We start from the raw sequence: 23395 nt of genomic DNA, 5'->3' as shown, positions 1-23395 counted from the left end.
GGTGACTGTGGGTGCCTTGCTGAGAGGACAGGCGAGTCTGAGTTCATTTGCACAGGGAAAAGTAGCTGGTACCCCAGTGTTCATCGCTGCAGCCTGATGACTTCAGAAGTAACATGAAGGTGCATTTCCCATGGCAGAGGAAAGGAGGGAGGGAACTCCACAGGGCTGTGCTGGCTGGAAGCCTGGGGGGTGGATATGAGCAAGGGGAGGCTCGTGTCAGGCAACCTGTGAGACGGCATCCACACCGCACGTGTCAGCTGGGCCCAAAATCTGGGGCTTAATCCAAGATGCTGGCTGTGCTGCTGGTGGTGTGAACAAATTAGGTCCTGACAAACACCAGACAAGCTTCTCAGCACATACTCGCTGCCTCCTGACCGAGACCTCTGCTGTTGGCGTGAAGCTGCTCCTTGGCTCCGCTCCTGTGCAGACTCAACAGAGTCACTTAAATGGCAGGTGGTGCAAGACGACCTCTTTGATCCAGAAAAGAGAAGGACATGAGACTTGGCAGAGTGCTGGAGTCTTACAGCTCTGCCTCTCACAACTGACTCTCAGAACATCTTTATGCGAACTCCATCTGCCCCGGCAGGCCAGCTGTCCGTCTTAGGGGCTACAGAGGATGCTGAAACCCCCAAAAGGAGCCCCAGGAGCCTGAACATAGAAGCTACCTGGCTGTGGCAGAACACACAGTACTGGCATGTTGCGTGGCTGAGGAACTGTGTGCTGCAGGATCTACTTAATGACGGAAATACTTTTTTTAAATAAAGGCCTGCATTCTTTCCCCAGCCTTGTGTCTTGTGTTTCTAATGCATTTTATAATCAAACTTCTTCCACGCAGAAGTTAGTAATAGCAGATAGCCAGTTTGGTTATAGCAACACTGACCCCACCAGGGTGTCAGGACCAATTTTGAGCACCACTTTTGAGACACATCAGTGCTGGGCAATGAAGCTATACTCAGGAACAACGGTTAGAAATTGATACTCAGTGAACAAAAACCAGTATTAACTTACATGAGGAAGCAAAACTCTTAGATATCATGTACATGACTTAGATACACTCTACTTCAGTCCTTTGGTTTAGTTAAACCTTCATAACCCCATTTATATAGCCAAGCTGACTTAGCATATTTCAGGTTTGGCTCAAGTAGCCAAACTTCGTTACACAGAAAGCAGAATCTGAAATATGTGCAGCCATAAAATGGGTTCACTGAAGAGATCCAGTTAAAAACAAAGACTGAGCCAAATCTGGTCCAAACTACAACCAATTGCACATTGATCCTTGAGTCAAAATTTTCTCAGAGTTCAAGGTTGAGGGAGGGAAAGATGCAAGATAGATGTCTGGTAGTGCAACCTATGGTTAGGACTGCCCAACACAACTTGCCCTCTCAATGCTGGGCCTATTTGCATATATGTTTGCCTAATCAGCAAATATTTATGCCAAAGCTTTCCTTGCCAGGTGTGTGTTAAAGGCTGGGTTTTCTTTAAAGTTTTCAGCCAAAACAGTTCCACATTTCTGGGAGCATCCTTTTTCCCTTAACATGAACGTGGCCAGGTTTAAGGCAAAACAAAAGCCCACAGCATCTTCCCAGTACTCTGGAGTTCTTCTTCAAAAAGCTGTGGTGCTTTTTTATTTTTAATTGGAAGAGGGACATGGAACTAGATAAAAAAAAAATAATGCTGAGATGGATTTTATGTAATCTCGGTGAAAAGTCTGTTCAAATTTGGCCAATTCATAAGGCTTTGGACAAAAAACAAGCCAGCTGTAGTTCACATGTGCTCACCAGAGGCCAACTGGAGCTCACAAGCTTCGTTCTCTGGTGAGTTCATGAGCATGGGACACACTCCAGGGCCTGGAGCAGGACTTCCCTGGCAATCAGTTTGTCACTGCTTCAGGCCAGAGCAGCTCCACATCCAGATTCCCAGAGTGGAAAGCACAGATTTATTTATTTATTTATTTATTTTAATCATCTCTTTGTTTCCAGGCTACACGAAGGACATCAGATGAACTGAGTTTGGAGGAGGGGAGATGTGCAATAAGAGGAGGTAGCTTGGAAAAGTACATTTGAAACAGACAAAATGAACCCTGGCAGAGAGTTGGGGGACCTGATGTGCGCTGGGGGGAACTGGAGGATGGAGGGGAGACTGAGGCACAGCAAAGGGCTGAGCTGGGCAAGGCAACTGGGAAATGGTGCGTGGGGAAATGATGCCTGGGATCTCATTTCAGCCTCCCTTTGCACATCGTTCTGCGCTCACTTAGGAACACTTGAGCTCACTCAGAAGGCCTTCCCATACCTTACTGACTGTACGTTCAATAAACCTGTTTATGAAGACTTTTCCTTCTGATACCATCATGGTGAATGGACCTAAAAAAGGTCCAAAACTTCACGAAACAAAACTAAATGCTTGTTGAACAGCCCCAAAATACAAGGAAGGGCATTACCATCATATTGCAAATAGAAAACCAGAGCCTAGAAGTATTTCCTGATCAACCGATCCAAGTACATTTGCTTTACCAAGAGACTGCTGTATAATGGTTTGTAAATATACTTTATATGTTCCTGTTGCGTTCTACAGCAGATGCAAGTCTTAAGTTCTGCAAACTAAGCTTAATTTAAATCAGGCATCTAAGGAATAAGGGACACAAAACTCATAACTGTGTTTGGAAGAATTCAGGCTGAGCTGAAGATGAAAGAAGGGAGAGGTGAGAACTTACACCCTGGCAGACCCTTATCCAATTATTATACGGTATCATTTGATATTAAAGTTACTTCAAACTCTGAGGGTTCAGGAGCACTCCTTCCTTTCCAAGTTGTCATGAAATTTGAAGAGGGTTTTCTTTCCAAAGCTTCAAATTTGTCTTACTAAACAAAAAAAAATTTAAAGGGGAATGCAAAGCCCTGTTTATTCAGCGGAGCCTGATCTGGCCCTGGAGACGCTGTCTGTGCTGTGCACAGCGTGCAGACCCCGCGCTGCTGCTGGTGCCTGCTGCTTGCTCTGAGATTCTCTCTTCAAACAGAGACTTTGCCATCTCACCGTGGCTGCAGCTCAGCCGTTTGGCTTCAGTTCCCGTTCCCACCTTCTGCTGCACTTGCTGACAGGTCGCTTAGTTTTTATCACTCCGCTTTTATACATGTTGCGCTGCTGAGAATGATTTTTAGTTTGAAAGCGGCTGTGAAAGCAGCAGCCGGGTTTCCAGAGGGATGCAGAGGGCAAGCTCACAGCAGCGGCCACTTGGCATTTCCAACCCTGCGGTGCCAAAGGGGATGCGTTTTGAGTATTGCGACTTGTTGAATCTCTTGTTATCTTGTCACAGAACAGGAACACAGTAGACAGTATCAGTATACATACACAGAGGCTATTATTACTCTTTAAACATAGAAAAAAACCCCATCATATCCTGTGCTGGCAGGAGTACTATTAGCTATGCAAAATTATTTGTCAGCTGTTTGGAATACCTTTCCTTTTCTGGACAATAAAACAACACCATTTCTTCAGCAACCTCTGTTTTTCTATCTCTTTAAACAGCAGTGTGGATTATGTTACTCACCTATATTAATTTCTCTCTTGTCAGAAAAGCAGGTGGGCACTTGACTGCAATCAAGTTCTACCTACAAGTGTGTGGCTCCAGACAGAAGTAATTTTGCATTTTCATTTATCCTCACTGGCTGTAAAAAAACTGGGTTTTTTTCAAAAAAAATCTTTTCAACATTTGTCAGTATGTGACCATGCTAATGCAATCCTTTCTGGTCAACAGAATTTATTAAAGCCACTTGATGTCAAAGCAACTATTTTTCATACCTTGTATGACAAGAATTGAAGACTTCTTAGTTTAGAGAGGCTATAGATTACATAGATTAGTGGCAAATTTTTATATTATCTTTATCACACAAGGCTTTAAAAGACCCTGAAAGCGAACTAGCATAGAGACCATGTCATTTTCTGGATCTGTAATGATTCTGCTAAAAGTTCAATGTTAAATTATAGGAGATGTAAATGCCTGCTTAACCATAAGTGAAAACCTTAACCACAGACAGTTTTGCAAACAGCATGAAAAGTAATTTAACTTAATAGCTCCAGTTCAGTTTTCAGCCTTGAGAACTCTGTATATTCTTTTACTTGTGCCTAACGATGTTGTACAGCATTTGTTACTTTTGGGGATCATTACAGTGTTAACTCTCCCATCTTGGCCAACTGCAAATTAAATCCTCTCTAGCTCAGCTCAGCTCTCCCTGTGGTCCCAACTGGATGAAGTAGTTGCAAAGCTGAGTGAGGCCAGGGACTCAGAGCATCCAGAAATTCAAAATTGCTTCGGCAGTTTCAGCCTGCATAGGTGTCTCTGAAGGTGGGGAGGGAGAGTGTGGGACCACAACAGGCATAGTGGTGACAAGGTCTGCGAGCGCCCTTGGTGTTCCAGGCTCATTCATTCCTAAAAAAGCACTTCAGAAGTATGGCACTTTTAGAGCATAGCCCTTTCCCTTCTCCTCATACTGTAACTGCAGCTTGGAGGCTACAACCATGGGTTGACTGATGTGAGTGTGTGGCGTAACCTCTCGTGCCACCTTGTCCATAGGGAAGTTCATTTTTGGGTGCAGACATGCCCCCAGAGTGAAGATGAAGGCAGACAATCATACCCAGCCAGTGCCTTTTTCACGGGTTACAGTCATGCTAACAGTACAAATCTTGAAGTCTTTTCCCACCTTTGCCAGACCACCCGAAAGAGATGAAACACGGCACTTGGCGTGCCTGCCTGAGGACGCGGGCTGGTGGGGGAAGTGCTTAACTCTGGTCTTCCTTAGGCGAGGAGATGTTGAGCCCATAGCTTCCACTTCTCATTCCAGTGACTGGGCTTTGATGCTCTGAAGTAGGTGTCATCTTCCAGCTCCTTGCACATCCACGCTTCAGAGCGCAATGAGACCCAGCCCACCTTTCAGAGGGACCCAGATAATGGGTAAACAAACCAAATGAGTTTTAGGATCTCCATCTCTCAAAAACTCTTTGTACTGGCAGCCCTGGGTGATTCTTGTCTTGGTCTATAGCGAATAGACTGGCATTTGAGGAGCTCTTTTACCACAGAGGCTTTGTGAGGAGCCTGGAGACCAGAAGCTCTGGTGGCCACTGCATGGCCAGTGGACTGACAGCAGCTTCTGTCCTTATACACCTGCATCCTCTGTAGTGTCTTTGGGTTAAGCGTGCAGCCAGGCTGAAATGGCTTTGGTTCGAATTAGTCGTGCAGGGAATGCAAATGGAGGCCTCAAAACGTCCTTCAGAAACCGAGTTCCCACACAAGATGAAAGGGAGACAGAATGGCTGTAAAATAGTTTGTACAAGCACAACTAATGGAGCTTTCACACTACAAGTACAACCCAGGAACAAGTCATTGTTTTTCAGGATAGAGTCTAGTTTTCGCGTTTGCTCCTGGCTGTGCAATCTTCTGTCAGGGGACGGGCACGCTCCGACCGAGGCGGGAGGCAGATCCGTCTCAGGTGCCCAACACAGATGTACCAGTAATCCCTCTGTCAGCAGCAACATCTCCTTCCAGCCCACCAGCAGCAGATCTTAGCCTCTCTGATCACATTTGCCAGTCCCCAAAAGGAGAAGGTGGCTTGAAGGAGGTGTGTGTCAGTGATCTGTTTGTCTGCAGCTTATCTGTCTGAATACAAATAGGAAAATAATTTGGGTCTGGGAGGAGAATGGAGGTCACCACGCTGACAGGGAAACTGATCCCCACGTAGAAAACAAATCTTCCCTGGAATCAGATGTGGCCAGGCCTCACTGAAGCTGAAGTTTCTAATATATATATACATATATATTTATTTATTTATTTATTTATTTATTTATTTATTTTTGGTATTATATTATCACTGCTTTTCTTTCTCTAGACTTGCTGTGTTTTGTTTTAGTTGTGTGACTTTTGCTATTATACAAACTTAAAATAACAGTGGGGTTTTTTAATCTCATGCTTAGCAGATCGTGCAATGTGCTTCACTGGGACAGGCAAGAATATGAAAACGAGGACAAGAGAAACCCCATTGTGTTCACTTCAAGCCCTGTCGCCAAAGCAACTCTGCTAAAGTGACCTAAAACTGCACGTTAGAACCAAACTGTGGTTTCTGTATTTATAAAGGAAAGCCTTTATAAAGCAAGTACCAATATCGTGAACCTATTAACTGGTTTCCCATTGCCTTTCTGGGCTGGGCTGAAATTTCTGCAATTAAAAGTGGTTTTTATTTGGAGGTAGTGAGGGGACAAGTCTCTTTCTTAATTTATAACACTGAGCCAAAAATCCCAAGCCTGCTCCTGGTCCCCTTCATTAGCCAATCCTCTCTCTCCCTCAAAGTGAGTATCTATATTCTATGCATGCTAAAATGCCAAAATAATCAGAGGCCAATTTTTAAGTATTAAAACCCCAGTTTTACAGGTATGCTACATGCTACCCAATTGAGAAAAATCAAGTATTACACTAAGAAAATGCTTCAGAGGAGCTATGAGAAGACTGCAGCAGGCTGGCGCCCCTCACGTGCCCTCCTCAGCCATTTCTTCGCTGTAGCATCACTCGGTGCTTCCATTTTCTGTTTCACTTCGCTTTTTGTGTTCTTCATTAGTTAATTCTTCCTTACTAGCTGAATTCCTTCCACAAAAGTAAACACAATACCACCACTGTGGAACTAGCCCATAGTAGTGGTGTTGCTGACTAATAAAGTTTTACATATAGTTTATGCATCCAAACAGGGCTGTACTTGTGCGGATGGAAATTGCTTTTATCAAATGCACTGATACAGCTGGAAAAAAAGTAGTTTGTACAGGTTCCTCTCAGATTTAATATGTCACTAAAACTTTGGTGGCATTTGCTACTGAGATATACTTCATGCATGTGTTTGCAATACGTCTTCCAGGGTTGTCTGCGCTGGCCAGAGCTGGGGTTCTGCACATTAATTAATATTGTTAACAAGCAGTAAGTGGTGCAGGTGTTCACAGGTGATAAACTACTGCAATCCAACCGACCCGCTGGTGTGTTGCATGGGAACACGCACAGATTGATTCTAACACATTTCAGCTGCACAGAAAAAGACAAGTTGTTTTCTTTCATTGATGGCTTCTCACATAAATCCTTTTATCAAGAACTTAAAACTACACTCGTAATCTTTTTGTAAGCAGTCGCTGTTAAGCAAGTTACTGACATAAAAGCGGAGAAAAAAATTGAACAAGTAGACAGGACAGAAAAGTTGAATGAGCATTGGCTCTTATTTTAATGAAGAAATATTTCAAGTTAATATCAGTGCATATTTAGAAATAGCATGTGATACTCCCAACACCAAATACATCAGCAAATTACAGTTTCAAATCTTTATAAATTAATTGCAAGAAAAAAAAATTAAGATAGAGAATAAGGTTCAAAATAAACATCCTGGTTGGTTGCTGCACTGCATCAATTATATTCCTGGTTCTTAAACAGCAAGAGAGATCCAATATTTCATGGTAGTTAGGCTCTCCAAAATAGCAGTTACTTCTCTACAAATGAATTAAGCAGTTTGCATTTATTTATCATGTATAATTAAATGTTATTCTGAGCTGTTACAAAGAAATGTAGTCATCTCAGAGTAAAATTTCATTCCATGATTGAAAAATCACACTAACGTAGGAACACGGCTTTCTGGTTATACCCACTGGGAACGGTCAGCCGAGAATAGGAAGAACTACATGTGAACACATTTGGCTGTTACATAAAATGGCTTTTTTTTCTGGTTTCATAGCCTCATAACAATACTGTTTTTCAACACTGTTCCCAGTCATTGTTTTTAAAAAGTTCATCAACATATCCTGAATCAATCACTGATATAAATAACTCCAGTGACAAAATCCATTATGGAAGGACACAGAACTGCAAACTGAAAATTGTACCTCATGATTTTAAGATGGAACTGTAATTATGCTATAAAATTCTGTAAAAAAAACCCAACCACACAGTAAAAGCAGTATCTTTAATTAACTGGCAATGGTGGAATCTGAAAAACTAAGTTATTCTTTTCAGAGACATTTAACTCGTTGGACTCTAACGCAAGACAAATTGCACGGAAGCTAAAAAGAGATGCACATTTAAAGCCTGCAAGTGGGATACAAAAATATTCTCTAGTTCTTTCATTTTGATACAAGGAGTCCAACTCCCTAATGGAAGAAGAGAAAGTACGTCCTCTTTCCTAGTCCATCGCTGTGCACTGAGACTATTCCCTTGCTACCAGGAAATGGTGTTTCCCCAACAAAAATACCAGCCGTGGGAAATGCAGACTTTCTGGTAGCAAGGGTTTGTTGATTTTGCTTTTTTGAAGTGTATTTTTAAGCAGGTGAAATACTCACAGGATACGCATTTCTTTTACTACTAGACTATTGTGAAAATCGTGTACATCAACCCTGTAACTTAATCCAACTGGAGTTTGCATCGCCAAGAATAGTTTGAGAATCTAGTGTGACGTGACAGCATGGAGACGACCGCCAGATGACGAAACACCAGGCTAAATGAGACTAGCAGGAAAAGGCACAGGCTTCGGATCTAGCAGGAACATCTGAAGGTTCCTCGTTACCATACCCTTATGCTCCCGAAGTTACAGTAATTCTGTGCATTACCCAAACGACAGAGTTTGCTTCCAGAAAATCGTGAGGTAACAGGAAACTTCTGAGCATTCACAGCTGCTTATGGCACGGACACATGAAAGGTCTGTGAGCTCAGCTGAAACTCTGGAGGCGCCAGGGACAAGGCAGACACAAGGTAGGCTACAGTCTGGTTAGGCCAGAAACAAAAATTTAACATTTCATTACATTGCATACGCTCCTTTTATGCACAAATACAGGGTGCGCAAAATAAGCTCTTTGCTCAGTAAAATTTAATGTGTTGCATCTGTAAAATAATCAGCTAATACTGCAATATAATAAAAAAACCATGTACTAGATAAACAGAGCTTCTTCCCCCTGAAGAGAAGTTCTCAGGAATATTTTATTCTGCTTCAGGTACTATCTCATGATTTGCCAGCTTACACAGTCCCTTTTAAAGAACACAGTATTTACCTAAAACCGCAAAGTAAGAATAAAAGAAAAAAAAAAAAAAAAAGGAAGTTTTTATTTTAGTTGTGATACAGCTGGGATAGATACAAATGAGCTGCTGCAATGCACCGGCGTAATGAAAATTCAACATGAACATCAGAAGAATAAATATATACCTAAATTAATCTCTGTAAATACATTCACAGGTCCACTTAAGACACCCTTATGCATAACTTCATCAAATCTGCAGACAGAGATGGATGTTAGTTCAAGGGGAAAGCAATTTATCATATGACTCGGTTTATCTGTCATTATTCCAGCAAAAGTCAGTAGCAAATGTGAAAATCTACATTTATTTTCCCCAGACCAACCGCACAGAGGCTTAAGTCACAAATTCTAATATTTCCAATGTTCGATCAATAAGGCTTTTTTTACACTTTTTACTATAAACTCAGGAAAAAGTTTGGTGCAATGTGCCAGAAAAGACTGCACACTGCACTGACTGGAGACTAACATCTGCTTATGGTTTAATACTAACCCACAGGCAGCCAAGTAAAGTCCCATATATCCATGTTTTTACATAAAGTTTCCTTCCAGATTCTGTCAGAAGCATACTAGCAGTTAGGCCACCTAAAAACAGCAAAGATGGCAAACTTTTCTTGAGGCTTAGTTTGGAATGAACACTTTTTCCAGGAAACTTATTTCTTCTTTTAGAATCCTTTGCATCATAAAACTCTATTAGTAACCTACGAGCAGACAAAAGGAGATGGTCAAAGTCATGTATTGGCGTAAGAAGTTTTAAGCAACTTACTTTCATCCAATAACTGCTTCTATTCACACATTATTTAACAAATGATTTCACAATATGTAGCAGCTCATCTGTAACAAGTTTAAACAATCAGTATACCTTCAGAATATGTTGCATTCAAAGTAACATTGCATGTCAGAGTACTCAACCTGAACCCTTGTAAGGAATAAAAGCAGATTTTCCTTAGGGACCAATATTAACATCGAATATAAATGTTGAAAAGAATCCTACTCATTCAGCATTCAGCAGATAAGCCCAGAGCACTGGGCAATATCATAGGACAAAACAGCACACAGTTAATTGTTGAACATCAAAGAGTGGGGGAAATGTATCTTCATAAAATAAACTAATACATAACGAGGGCTCATGAGACACTAAATATTTTGGAAGCAAAATATGCAAGAGCAAAATGCCACACCACTGGTTTAGCAGTAACTTTTTTCCTCCTATTTTTGAAAACCTGTAAAAAAGAGATTGGAAAATTCTGCAGTTTTAAGTATGTCTAAATTCGCCTGACAGACTGCTTTGGTCCCAGCAAAGATGTTCCAGTCAACACAAGTCTACAACGAGACATAGATGGTCAGGGTTCAGTTTTGCCGGTCTTCACCAGAAGACTATTTAAGGGACAGGCTTTTATTTTATGTATCAGTTCCTTGTCTACAAAATGAAATTCAGACTTTTTTCCTCTCAAAAGTGAAGAAAAGTACTTAGTGACCCATACCTTCTAAGACACTTTAGTAATAGTGTCATATTTGCAGACAGTCATATTAACTTCTATGTGGATTCAAAGATCACAGGACAAATTAATCAGTTTTTTACGTCCATTGAGCATGAGACTGACAGAACAATTTTAAAGCAGAACATACCTGAAGAACCGAGAAAATTTCTATCTCACACAAGGGATTCAAGGATTTATGAAGCAAACTGATTCAGCTCCCCTAAGCTGGACTTCAGACGTGGCAAATTAAACCATCGTCTCTCAAACAACACTTGAATCCCCTATTTAGGCACAAAGTCCTTCCAGAGCACGAGAAGGTCCCCCAGGATCTACTGCATGTGTTCACCAACAGTGAGCATCTCCCTATTTGGAGATGCTGGAGGGAGCCAGGCACTTCCGTTCTGCCACAGTTCAAAGACAGATGAAACTTCCATTTCACTTAATTCCCCCAGTGAAGGTGGGTTACTTGCATTTTTATCCAGTTGCTGTCTGACAGAAGATGCATAAACAATTCTGGCAGAAAATCTTAGATTAATACGTGCCCCTTTCTAACTCTAACGCTAATTATGAGGCTGGAATCAAACTTCCTTTCCTTATTTGCCTACCTTGGGCATCTTATACGCCTGGCTGCGCATGACTCAGCTTCAAGAAGATAAATCAAAACTATTCAGATGAATATGAGTCTTGCCTGAAGCATGGATTCACAGCTCTTCAGTCTAAGGACAGTCTAAAACCCAGGAATCCCTAAAGTTTTAACTACAAGGGTATTACACAAAATATGCACAGGAGTACCAACACCACCTCTCTTCAGAGTGCCCTACAGCTCATGCTGCCGGTAACAGAGAAATCATGGGTATATCTGTTAATATAGTAGAAGGAAGAAAGCTTCCTGAAACGGAAAGTTCTGCATGTTGATACTCACTTATCTTTTATTTCAAAACGTTCGTGAAGCCACCTTCTCATATACATCTGTTCTTCTGGAATGTCCTTCAGTTCAATTCGATCAATGAAAATATGGACTCTTGGGCATTCCTTGGAAAGAAACTCTAAAAACAGAGCAAAATAACAGGACCAAGTTACAGAAACACTGCAGGGCATTTATTAATCTAAAATATGCCGAAAGCCTGACCTCATAGTTGTAAGTGCCTTGGAAGCTTAACTTCAGTTTTCAAAAGCCCCCCTCTCTCCTGAGCACTTCACTGAACTTAGAAGCCATCTGGCTTACACACTTTTGAAATGGTGGCCCATTATCATGCGCAGCATTGAAAAGTTGTCCTAAAATGCACCCTGCTAATGGCAAATGCTAAGCTTGAAAACATATACATTTGTGCCTCAGCAGTACTCTACTCATTCTGTAGCATGGGATGGAATAACTTCGATGTTGTAAAGTTATCCAGCCTGCAGTTTTGATTAAAGTTAGCGATCCTCTTTCCTTGTCGCTATTAAAACCTAAATTCTGTCGGATGACAAAATCACAATGACTGGATTTCCCAAATCATTTCTAGGAGGAAGTGGGCTTCAGTTTAAGTAATAACCTATAGTTAAAAAGAATAGTAGGGCAAAAGACTTAGGACAAAATGCTGTTTTCCATTTTGTATCCCTTCATTTTGTCTCTGTCATACAGCCTTACAAATCTCAAGACAGTCCTACTGCAATTCTCCTCTCCCGTTTCCTTGATTTGTCCTAGAAAAATTTAGCAAGCAAGCACTAAGCCAATTATTAACAAAGCTCCATTACTCAAATAGACTTGTGGGATTTCTTACAACTAACAAGTGGCAAAAATACTGCACATGTGACGGAAACCCCACCAGTATTTGTATATTAGTAATCACTTGCATTTATCAGAGCAAGGGGTATCACAGTAATCATAGAATCCTTGTGCAAAGTGAGGCATGATGTCAGGATGGAAGTCTTTGGGAATTTGGACAATCTTATATTTTGAAAAGGGACCAGAAGTGTCTTCCTATAATACAGATGGGCAACAAATGTAGCACAGACTGGGTGGTCCCTTTAGGTTGTTGACATTTTTTGAACAGGAGTGCAGACGTACAGAAGACTTTGACCTACAAATATTAGGGGTATCTTGAGGAATGACTGTTCAAAGTAATTGTCACTACATGTACATTTTTTATTATTGTCTCCCCAAGCCAATATCCCCCTATTTGTTTTTCTTCTTTTCTGGATTATTTATTTTTAAGGACTTCACTGTAAAAGCAATCCTTATCATATAATAGAAATTGCCATAAAGAATTTTAAAAGCCTGTTCATGTAAATGTGTAGAGGGAGAAGAAAGGAGAAGAGTTAAAGAGATCAGTAAAGTCTTATAGCATTTTGATGCAGAAATGTGTAGGTGCTATGTGTAGTTCTGTCTAGTCCTCAGGCAGAGACAGCCCTTCACTGAACCACAGCATAGCGTAAAGGGAGCAACATGGCCCACACACCATCAGCTGAAGAGACAGCTGAGGGCTTGTGGTGGGTTGACCTTGGCTGGACACCAGGTGCCCACCAAAGCCACCCTGTCACTCAGCTGGACAGGGGAGAGAAAATGTAACGAAAGGCTCATAGGTTGAGATAGGGACAGGGAGAGATCACTCACCAAGTACCATCACGAACACATCAGACTTGACTTGGGGAAATTATTTTAATTTATTATCAATTAAATCACTGTAAGGTAATAAGAAATAAAAACTAAATCTTAAAACCCCCTTCCCCCACCTCTCCCTTCTTCCTGGGCTCAATTTTACTCCCAATTTTCTCTGCCTCCTCCCCTGAGCAGCACAGAGCAACAGTGAATGGGGGTTGAGGTCAGTTCATCACATTGTCTCTGTTGCTCCTTCCTCCTCAGAGGAGGACTCCTCACACTCTTCCCCTGCTCCAGTGTGGGGTCCATCCCACAGGAGGCACTTCTCCATCAACTTCTCCAATGTGAATCCTTTCAATGGGCTGCAGATCTTCACAAACTGCTGCAGCGTGGATCCTTTTCACAGGCTGCAGTCCCTCATGAACACACTGCTCCAGCCTGGGTCCCCCATGGGGTCACAAGTCCTGCCAGCAAACCTGCTCCAGCCTGGGCTCCTCTCTCACCAGGACCACAGGTCCTGCCAGGACCCTGCTCCAGCAGGGGGTTCCCACAGAGTCACGGCCTCCTTTGGGCAACCACCTGCTCCTGCTTGAGTTCCTCCATGGGTGCAGGTGGATCTCTGCTCCACCATGGACCTCCATGGGCTGCAGGGGGACAGCCAGCCTCACCATGGGCTGCACCATGCAGGGGAATCTCTGCATCAGCACCTGGAGCAGCTCCTGCCCCCCCTCTGCACTGACCTTGGTGTCTGCAGAGTTGTTTCTCTCACATTTTCTTAGTCCTCTCTTTGGCTACTCTTGTGCTGCAGTTTTCACCCTTCTTAACTATGTTATCCCAGAGGTGCTACGACTGTCACTGATGGGCTTGGCCTTGGTTCCATCTTGGACCCAGCTGGCACTGGCTCTATCAGACATGGGGGAAGTTTCCAGCAGCTTCGCCCAGAAGCGACCCCTGTACCCCACTCACTACCAAAACCTTGCCATGCAAACTCAGTACAGGGCTCTAAACGGAAACAAGGCTACCTCCAAGCCACGGAGTAGCAAACACAACTGTTGCTAAAAAGTTTCGGGCAAAACCACCTCCTAGTTACAGCTATGAGATGGCAGGATAGTTAAGTACCTGGAGGTCCAGACTGATGGTAGGTATAGATACTGTCTTCAGGTTTATGTGCAACATTTTTTACTAACCATGAAGAATCAGTGCTCATGGGTTGGAAAGCAGTTTTTACCTCTTGCTTTTAATCACAAGGAAAGATTTTCCAGATCTGTTTCTCTGAGAGTGTTATCCAGGGCACTATATGAAGGTCATTCACTAGATGACCACCTAAAAGCATACTATTAATATTTTAAAATGACAGACGTATTATCCATGTCTTAAACGCTTATAATGTTCACTGATGTACAAATCCTCTTTTTGAGTGGCATTACCTACTAAGTGGAACATTCTAAAAATACGCAAAACTGTATCTAGAAAACAAATGCCTGGAAGCCAGATGATACGGTCCTTTTTGTATTGGACTCCTATAAAAAGCATCTATGCTATGCATATTCAGTTATGGCTGAAGAAACAGTGTTAAAATATATTTCAAACATTCTGTGCATTGTATAGTGTATGTTTCTTTTGTTTCATAGCACATAGGTTGTTCTAGATAGGAACAATCAAGTCTTTTCTGATTTATTTATAATCTGATTTATTAAGGAATATTATAAAAAGACCACAATTCAAAGTTATATGACAAAATTAATAGCTATATCGTATTTTTAAACTTTCATGCTGCTTTTAAAAATATTGATATTTGATCACTTAAAGAGAGCAACAGACTACATTACCAATAATAAGCTCTATGTAACAAAACAAGACATAAAAGTGTTTCAAAAGAAACACCTTCCCCCCCCAAAGTTGAAATGTAGCTACTCTACAAATCTGCTTAGAAAGAAAAAATCCCTCCACGAAGATCTACACATTGCTTCTGGTTTTCTACCTTGCACCCAAGTTTCAATGCAAGTTGATTCTTAGCACTTCCTATGCTGGTCTTCTTCAACCAGATGGAACTGAGTGCCCCTGTCTGAAGATCCTAAAATTTCAGCCTTACTTCCCAACGTTGTAAATCTCAGTGCCCTTCTGCACAGCTTTACCCGCCCCTGCAGCTTCAGCCTCACCAAAGGATGTGTGATCTGCAACTGCAGGTGCCTCTCCAGAGAGAGTCACAATTCCCACCCACTGAGTCAAGGCCACGACATCCAAAGCCTGGGCATCCAGGACATCTGTAGAGGACGTTGTAATGCATGCAGTCCAGTCAGGGAATGTGACCAGTCTTTAATTATCCAATTCATGTCAGAGTTTAACACAACTAACCCTTATTTTTTTTTTTTTTTAGATGCACAATGTCACTGCAATCACATAAGAACACCAGTGGATAAGAACAATATATCAAGATGTTGTTTTTGAGAAGGAACAGCTGGATTTTATCACCACAACCTCTAAAGGTTTGTGGTGGTCCCATGACCCTGAATTTCACATTAGCTTAACTCCCCAAAGACTTAAGTGATTAAGCTAAGAAACCAAATCTTATTGAAGCAATTTATTATGTGCAAATTACATCCAACTTCAGGGACACTAGCCCTTAGGGCCAACATCTGACAAGCTTTTCAGATCCCCAAACTTGGCAGAATTTTTTATAATTAACAGCAGGAACAAGCAGGCCTGAACTTGCATTCAAAACACAAAATGTAAGTGCAAATCATGCATTATAATCAAACATCATATTGGGGACAGTGTTGGTCAATCAGGAGCAGAGTATGATTTGGGTTAAATGAACACTAACAACTTGTGTGGGAGGCAAGTGGACTGACTTTCACATGGGAGGTAGTTTCCTAATAAGACTTTCTATCTGGCTATGTAACAGATAGAAGTGCAGAATGTTTATAATGATTCTAGTGACCAACCACAGCAGAAGGAAAGATTTGAAAATAACAAGGTGGATTGAGCATTTTTGTTCTTAAACTGTGACACTGTGGCCCTCCGCCTGTGGGACAGGATTCACACTGACACAGGACTGAGGGATTCAGTAGAGAATTAGGATTAATAAGGCAACAGCCTCCAAGGAAAGGAATCGAATCCACAGGTCTTTTTAATTGCAAACGAAAATTCTGGGAGGGTGTTTTGCTTAGTGGAGCTTCCACAAAATTTTACTAGTTTTCAACTCCTCACCTTCAAAAGTCAATTCATTCTGTTTTGAATTATCAGCATTCCCAGGGAAAGTGAGGGAAGGAGAGAAGCTCCAAAGCATAAAGATGCCTGTAACTGAGAAGGGACAGACAAATGGCTTCAGACCACCTTGCCCTTAATGCTACCACAGAAGTTCATTCCACCACTCCAAATTACTTCCCTTGCCCCTTAAGAAAGTTGTGACAGTGGTGTTAACCTTAAACAGATATTCCAGTTTTCAATTACTAATGAAGTCTATTTTTATATGCACTTTAAATATGACAGCAATAAAGTAGCTCAGATTTCAACCTCCTACATCAGCTCTTCTACTGCAATGTAATTATAGAGAAAGTCCTTCAAAATTAAGAAAGGACAAACTGAAGCCTGACACAGTCATGTTCACTTAAAGAGTCCCCAGTCCTTTCCTGATTTTAAAGTGATGCTATAGGAAACTGAAATCTGAATAATGTATATTTATTCTGAGTAACTAGGATTTAAAAACGTGTAACAGTTATCTCCTCAGTAACAGAACATTGCTTTTTATAGTGCGTATATTTTACAGTCAAACTACAATAGCAAAGACATTCCTCTTTGATCTGTAGATACTTTCTTCACTTTTAAAACTTCCCTTAGCTTGGACTTAAGTGTTCAGCTACCAAAGTCGTTCATACATTATCTCCACCTCAATGAAGGAAATCCCATCTCTCCAATTTCATTTATTTTGCACACCAAATTAACAACCAATTGGTAAAACAAACATAAATTTCAGTGCTGGGTTGTTTCTCAGCTTCACGCTTTCCATCACCTCAAGTTGAGCTGACAGGAAACTATTTCACAGCTTGCTCTAACAAAATAAAGCAGTGGTACAGCAAAGCGGCACTCAATGGGAAAGCAAACATCCGGGGGACAGCAAAGGTTTTTCAGAGGGGTAAACCTGGGGAGCAGCAGAGGAGCGGGCAGCACTGGTACCTGCTGGTACTGCTGGTGTAGGTAAGCGCGGAGGGGATGTTTTGCAGGTTGGGTTGAAGATGGCAGCCAGGAGACGAGCCTAAGATGTGAGGAACAGCACTCAGAAGTACTGCCAATCCCCCATGCGAGGCCCGTAATGCACACAGAGACCTGAGCCTCTGTGCGTCCAGGAGGGACACAGCAGGGGGAGTGAGCACTTGAGGAGCTGGGGGACTTTTCTGAGAGAAGAGAAATGGGTTGCGCCTGAATCATTATTAAGGTGCTGGCTATGAAAACTGAAAAGGTCTTGGGCAGTGTTTCAACTAGCAGTTGGGGAAAGTGAGAGGTCAGGAAAAGCAACCCCTTCAGGCTGACATGACATAACATGTGAGGTGGATGTAGCTAAACTTCAATGTGAGAGCAAAACTCAAAAGTGCCTCTGCACCACTGTGAGAAGCCTGAACATGAAGTGAGAAGAAAAAGAATTACTGGCAGCAAGAGATTACCCCTGCAAGGCAGCTATCCCAGTGACCCAGAGGAGTGTGCAACATTACCATGCTATCAGATTTACAGGAATGATAGAATAGGATGTACCGGTCAGGGAATGGTAGTATGCATGAAGGACTACATAAAGTATAATAGCTTTATATAATAAGGAAAGAGAAGCACCATGAAAATCTTGTGGATGAAAATTCCAAGCTCTGATAAAACATATATTAGATATCCACATTAAATTATTTCCTGATAAGTTTTATAATAGTAATATAATAGCGAATCTAGACAGAGAGCTGCAAGTTCAGGACCAGTAGCGAGATCGTGAGATTCCAGCTACCTTTATTGAACTGCATCGATACTTCTGTCAGGATGAGGTGTACAGGGAAACAAAATATAGAGAGGAGAAATAAAGATTGTTTCCTGGAACAACTAGTTGCAGAACCTGCAAGAAAAGATGCCATTCCTGATGTGGTCTGGAGTGGTGCACAGTGTTAGTGAGAAGTGCTCATCAACCACAACACAATTAATTTGAGCATTATAGATGAAGAGTCTAAAGCACACAAATGCCCTATTAAAGGAACTATGTAATGGGGAAAAAAAAGGCAAAGGGTCAAAACACCCTAAAAGAAAGAGCCCAAATAGAGGCAAGTCTAGAGGCTGTTAAACTCCTAAATACCAAAATCCAGAAACACTTGTATTAGAAACCCATGTAAAAAACGTGTAACAATGCAAAAGACGCCCACCTGTGTGGTTTAATGGGAAAATTAAGGAGGCTACCACTATATGCCGACCTTCTCCTCTTTGAGGAATGGAAAGCTCATCCAAATAAGGAAAAGCCACAAAACCACTCAAGCCAAACGTAAACATAAAATTAAGAAGACTAAAAAGGAACTTGAAAAATGCAAAGGGTGCTCTAACAATTTTAACTTTTTTTTTAATATATCAAAAGCTGTAAACCAGCTATGGCATTGGTGGGACTGCTAGATGACAAAAGCGTGAAGGGCAGCACTCATAGTAACGTATAAGCCCATGCAAGAGAGACTCAAATACTTGTTTGCATTATTCTTCCTTGCCGAAAATGTTTGATTCCTACAACCACTGCATTCTTTTATCAGATTACTCGAAGGAACTAGATCAATAAGTAAACAGACAGAAAGTATTAGACTAAATAAACAAGTTTGATGTCAGGAAGTCACCAAAACCAGACGGCACTCATCCAAAAGCTCTCAAATGTGGAATTTAAAAACAAAGATGTGTAACCTATCATCACAAACAGCCATTGCGCCAGAAAAAAAGGGGAGTTTCCCTTCTACAAATGAGGGCTTTAGAGATGATGCTGGGAAATACGAACCAAAGAGCCTTACATCCCTGGGTAAGATAGCAGGGTCTATAAGATCACTAAGCACAAAGATAATCACAGTCTGTTGGAAAAGAGCTGGTGTGGATTCTGTAAAGGAAAATCCTGTATCACCAATTTGTTGGATTTCTACAACAGTGTCAAGGAGCAGGCGGATAAAGGGGATTCACTGGACATGATATATTTGAATTTTCATAAAGCCTCTGACAAGGTTCCACACTGAAGGCTATTAAAGAAATTAAGCTGCCATGAGATTAGAGGAAAAGATGTTTTATAGACTGAAAGCTGCTTAGAGGAGCGGAAGGACTTAACAGTCACTTCTCAGGATGGAAAATACCCAGCAACTGAGATCCTCCAGGGATCTACACCAGGCCTGGTTTTATTTTGTGTCATGACTGATAAGCTGAAGAGGGGAGCAAACAGTGAACCCTCCAGTTTTTCACATCTTTTTCAGAAGAGCCTAAGCTCTTTTGGGTATGCAAACACTGGCTGAACTCCAAAAGGACCTCAAAGCTGAGCAAACAGGGTGAAAATGCAGCAGCTGAGCTTCAGCGTAAACAAACATGGGGGAAAAAAAAAACCCAAAACCCTGATTACATGATACTTGGAATTGGTGGTTACAATTTGGGAATTGTTGACCCTCCTCCAAAACCATCCTCTCAACTGGGCAGCAGCCGCCCCAAATGCACCCAAATACTGGTCAGCATCAGCAAGGACACTGAGAACAGGGCAAAGTGAGTCACTTTGCAGATACATAAAAAGATTGTGAATCCACATTTTAAATATCATGTGCAGTTCTGGTCTCTGTATCTGAAGGAGGATGTAGTAGACTCAGAGAAGGCCACAGAAAAGGCCAACTAAAATGTTTAAGAAGGAAAAGCACCTGCATTACAAACGAGGAGCCATTTAAAAAGCCGAATTTTCCATTTGGATAAGGGAAGCAGAGACAGGGATATGACAGCTTAAAAAAAAATCCTGAAGATGGCAGGTAAGAACTATAGATCAACAAATCCTGCAAATCCAAGGGTAAATAATCACATTTGTTTACCTTTATAAAGATGCTCAGATCTAAAGAATCTTTTAAAGCTATTATTAGAAAATGGTACATATAGTTTTCTACACTGGTATCAGCACTGGAGAACAGCAGAGTGTCACCATAAGCTGTCTTGCTGAAACAAGATGGTATTTGATGAAGACCCACAGTACTTTCCACATTACAGTTCACTGAAACTGCCTTCGAGTGGCTTTAATATGTTATTCCAGAGGCACTCTGGCCTTTGTACTGCTCTGCAACAATCTGTGAATGTTGTATGTTGGCCAAGTTAGCAGGAGGTTTCCTACAAAAGCAGCAACAGTTTTGATAATAGGCTGCCAGCAACAGAACCTGGATCGGATTAGGTCTGTGGATTACATCTAACGGGTATCATGCTGCTGGTAACTCAAAGAGAGCAAATTTAGCAGGTATTTGTGTCTTCCTTGAAATTTTTGTAAAGTTTCAGAAGCGGGGAAAAAAAAGTTGAACTATGCCACTGGAAAAAACAAAAGGCAAGAAAAGATACAAAGATTGGAGCAGTTCAAAACAATGCTCTCTCTAGCAAATAAACAGGATCTGTTAGGAACTATGCCAGTACTGCTAGTATTGATGTTTTTGCCTTTCCTTCAGCCAGGGTGTTTTGATAAACAGAGAACAGTACCACAAACGGAGTCGAAGAAAAAGACTCTCATGCACAAAAAAAAAGCAAAAATAAACACAGGCACTCAAAGCAGCAATATATTTCTTGCCAAACCTGACAGTGTGAAGAAATTAAAGTTGTTTTTGTTATCCTCAGGGTTTAGATACACTTTCGCATAAAGATCAGGAGTTCCCTGAGCTGTTGTGCATAAATGCTGCCTGGGGAGCTGAGTGCTTTCTCTCACATGTGCATGAGGCCCAAGGTGCAGGGTAATTTTATGAATCTCCAGTGTAAATACTTTCAAAATCCAAAAGAGGTTTTGTGATGACTGTGTGCTTTCTGATCACGTGTTCCCAAGGGGAGTTATGGATACCCACCTTGAGTAGGAGCTGCTCGAGAGTAACAGAGAGTTGCAAGGCCCTAGTTCGCAGTCAGAGGAACACACGCTCAGGGCCTGAAAGGGCGATGAAGGGGTTACTACCTCTGGTGAGGGTGGTTATTCACACACAGACACAGGTGTTTGTGATTTGGGAACAGGAAAAATCATTTACCCTGGCCTTATTCCTACACTTCTCCTTAGCCATGAAAGTCTGGTTCTTGTTGGAGACAAGAAACTGGGCCACAGGGACTCCAGACACAGTCACCTTTATGTCCTTGTTTTGAGACTGGTAAAGAAACAGAGGTGCTATTCATGCTCAGACTGCCCTTCATTTTTGCTGCTTTTCAGACTCCTACGGAGAATTACGGCAAGACCTGAATACATTCCCAAAAACTGATGCTGCTCTTCAGTGAAATGTTATTTTTGAGCCGAAGTACATTGCTTAGTTGTTACAGTATGAAAATACTTTGTGTTTACCTAGACCATCCTTATCTGAAGAATACCAATGCACATGTGCAAACCTGTGTTCAAAGTGTCATTTCAAATAAAACATCCAAGAATTAAGAGTTAGGCTTTCATGTTTACTACTTTTAATAGGAAATTACAGGGGTTCTAAAATGACAGATCTAGTCCTAAGGAGGACAAGTAAAAATGCATTCAGTTTAAAACTGAATGATATTATACTTACTTTGTGGTATTTGGTGAAACTGTGTTAAAGAAGTTGTATTTTAATACTTTACATACAATAAACCCAGGGTTTTTCTTTAAAGAAAAAAAATGTATGATAGCCAACTTGTGTTGTTATCAAAATTCCTCCAAATATTTCAATGGAAAAATTTATGTTTTGAAGTATGCAAGGTAGTTACTTAAATTTTGCTTGAACAGATGCAGAATTACAAGGTCTTGATGTGAGATTGTCTTTACGTGTTAAAAAGCCATCCCACACTTTTACATATTTCACCAATACTGATGTTCAGTCTCAGTTCTACTCTTCATCCTTTGTTTGCCCTAAAGCAATTGCCATTTGCTTTTCAATTTTCTTTCAACAAGAACATGACAGCTAGCAGAGATCTGAGCAGATTATTAGTAATTTCATCACTATAAATCTTTCTTTGGACTGGTTTACATTCCTGTTACTGTTTATCAGTTTATTAATTTAGTTTAATTCTTTCAACATATCTATAACCACGCGCTTGGTATCATTCTTTGGACCTTGAAAGACAATGGATGTGACTAAATTTGGGGCATAGTCCAGACAAAGACTGGCTTCTACTGCTCCAGTTCATTTTCTGTGGTCCTGTACTTTACTTCCTAACTGGGTCCTAACAAAAGTACAAACATTTGGAAAAGTGTAATTTCCCTCCGGGAAGTTAGGCCAGTCTGACCTCCTCAAATTATACCAATCAAATGATGTACTGATTTTCAGAAATGTACACATACACATGCTTTCAAAGTGTTTGTTCTGGAATTGATACATAGCAGAGTCAATAATTCTCAGGAATTCCTCTGACTTCTTTAAGACAGAGTCTACATGTACTTGCTATTTTTATTCAGTGTTTATCATTGTCACATGCTGCTATTTCACACAATCTTTCATCTACAATGGGCAGATAAATACCATCTGGTTATTTTAAAGCCTTCAGGCAGAATAGTAAAAATGTAGATGTGTACATAATGCTCTTTCAGGTGCAAGAAAGACAACAGTTCCCATGTCCCACGAGACCTGCCCCTTAACACCAAGCAAAGCTGGATGTGAACACTTAGGACATCTATTCAGAAGGGGGAAAACTAAGTTTTCTTTCTTCCCAAGCTTATTTCTACATTTTACTTAATGACAGTATTACAAAACAATATCAATAAATCCAGCACAATAATATCTCCCACTCCTCCCCTAAATAGCTCTTCTAGAATTTAGTACCCGAGATGCACTTCAGCTGTACCACAGCACCCATATGATTATTTGCATCTGATTCTAATGACCACAAATAAACACTGTCTAGCAGCATGGTCCTGCCTAAGCAGGACCATCGTGTTGTGTCATTAATGATCTGGACAAAACATCTTCAGTAGGGAGAGGAGAGAAATCTGTGGGAAATTGCTGTTCTTTGGAAAAGCTGCCATGTGCAGGACAAGCTTTCACTGGAAAGGTACCAAGATCCAGTCTTGTTGGAATGAAAATGAATGAATAAAGAATAAAAA

At 41.2% G+C, this 23395-nt stretch overlaps 1 protein-coding gene across 2 annotated transcripts in view; it reads right to left on the bottom strand.

The window, feature by feature from the left end:
• Positions 1-7237: 7237 nt before the first annotated feature.
• The window catches only part of AGPAT5 (1-acylglycerol-3-phosphate O-acyltransferase 5), a gene marked incomplete at its 5' end in the record, with an annotated part of 58522 nt that continues 42364 nt past the window's right edge, over positions 7238-23395 (bottom strand). For both annotated transcript variants that reach the window (XM_080342278.1, XM_080342279.1), the window contains 2 exons: positions 7238-9776; positions 11479-11602. In XM_080342278.1, coding sequence (XP_080198404.1) covers positions 9551-9776; positions 11479-11602 — 350 coding nt within the window. In that variant the 3' untranslated portion in view covers positions 7238-9550. The remainder of the gene's footprint in view (positions 9777-11478; positions 11603-23395) is intronic.

The sequence above is a fragment of the Nesoenas mayeri genome (assembly GCF_963082525.1).
Source record: "Nesoenas mayeri genome assembly, chromosome: 3".
Classification (NCBI taxonomy): domain Eukaryota; kingdom Metazoa; phylum Chordata; class Aves; order Columbiformes; family Columbidae; genus Nesoenas; species Nesoenas mayeri.
The sequence above is the reverse complement of the archived record's forward strand: the minus strand, read 5'-3'. Positions and strand labels throughout refer to the sequence as shown.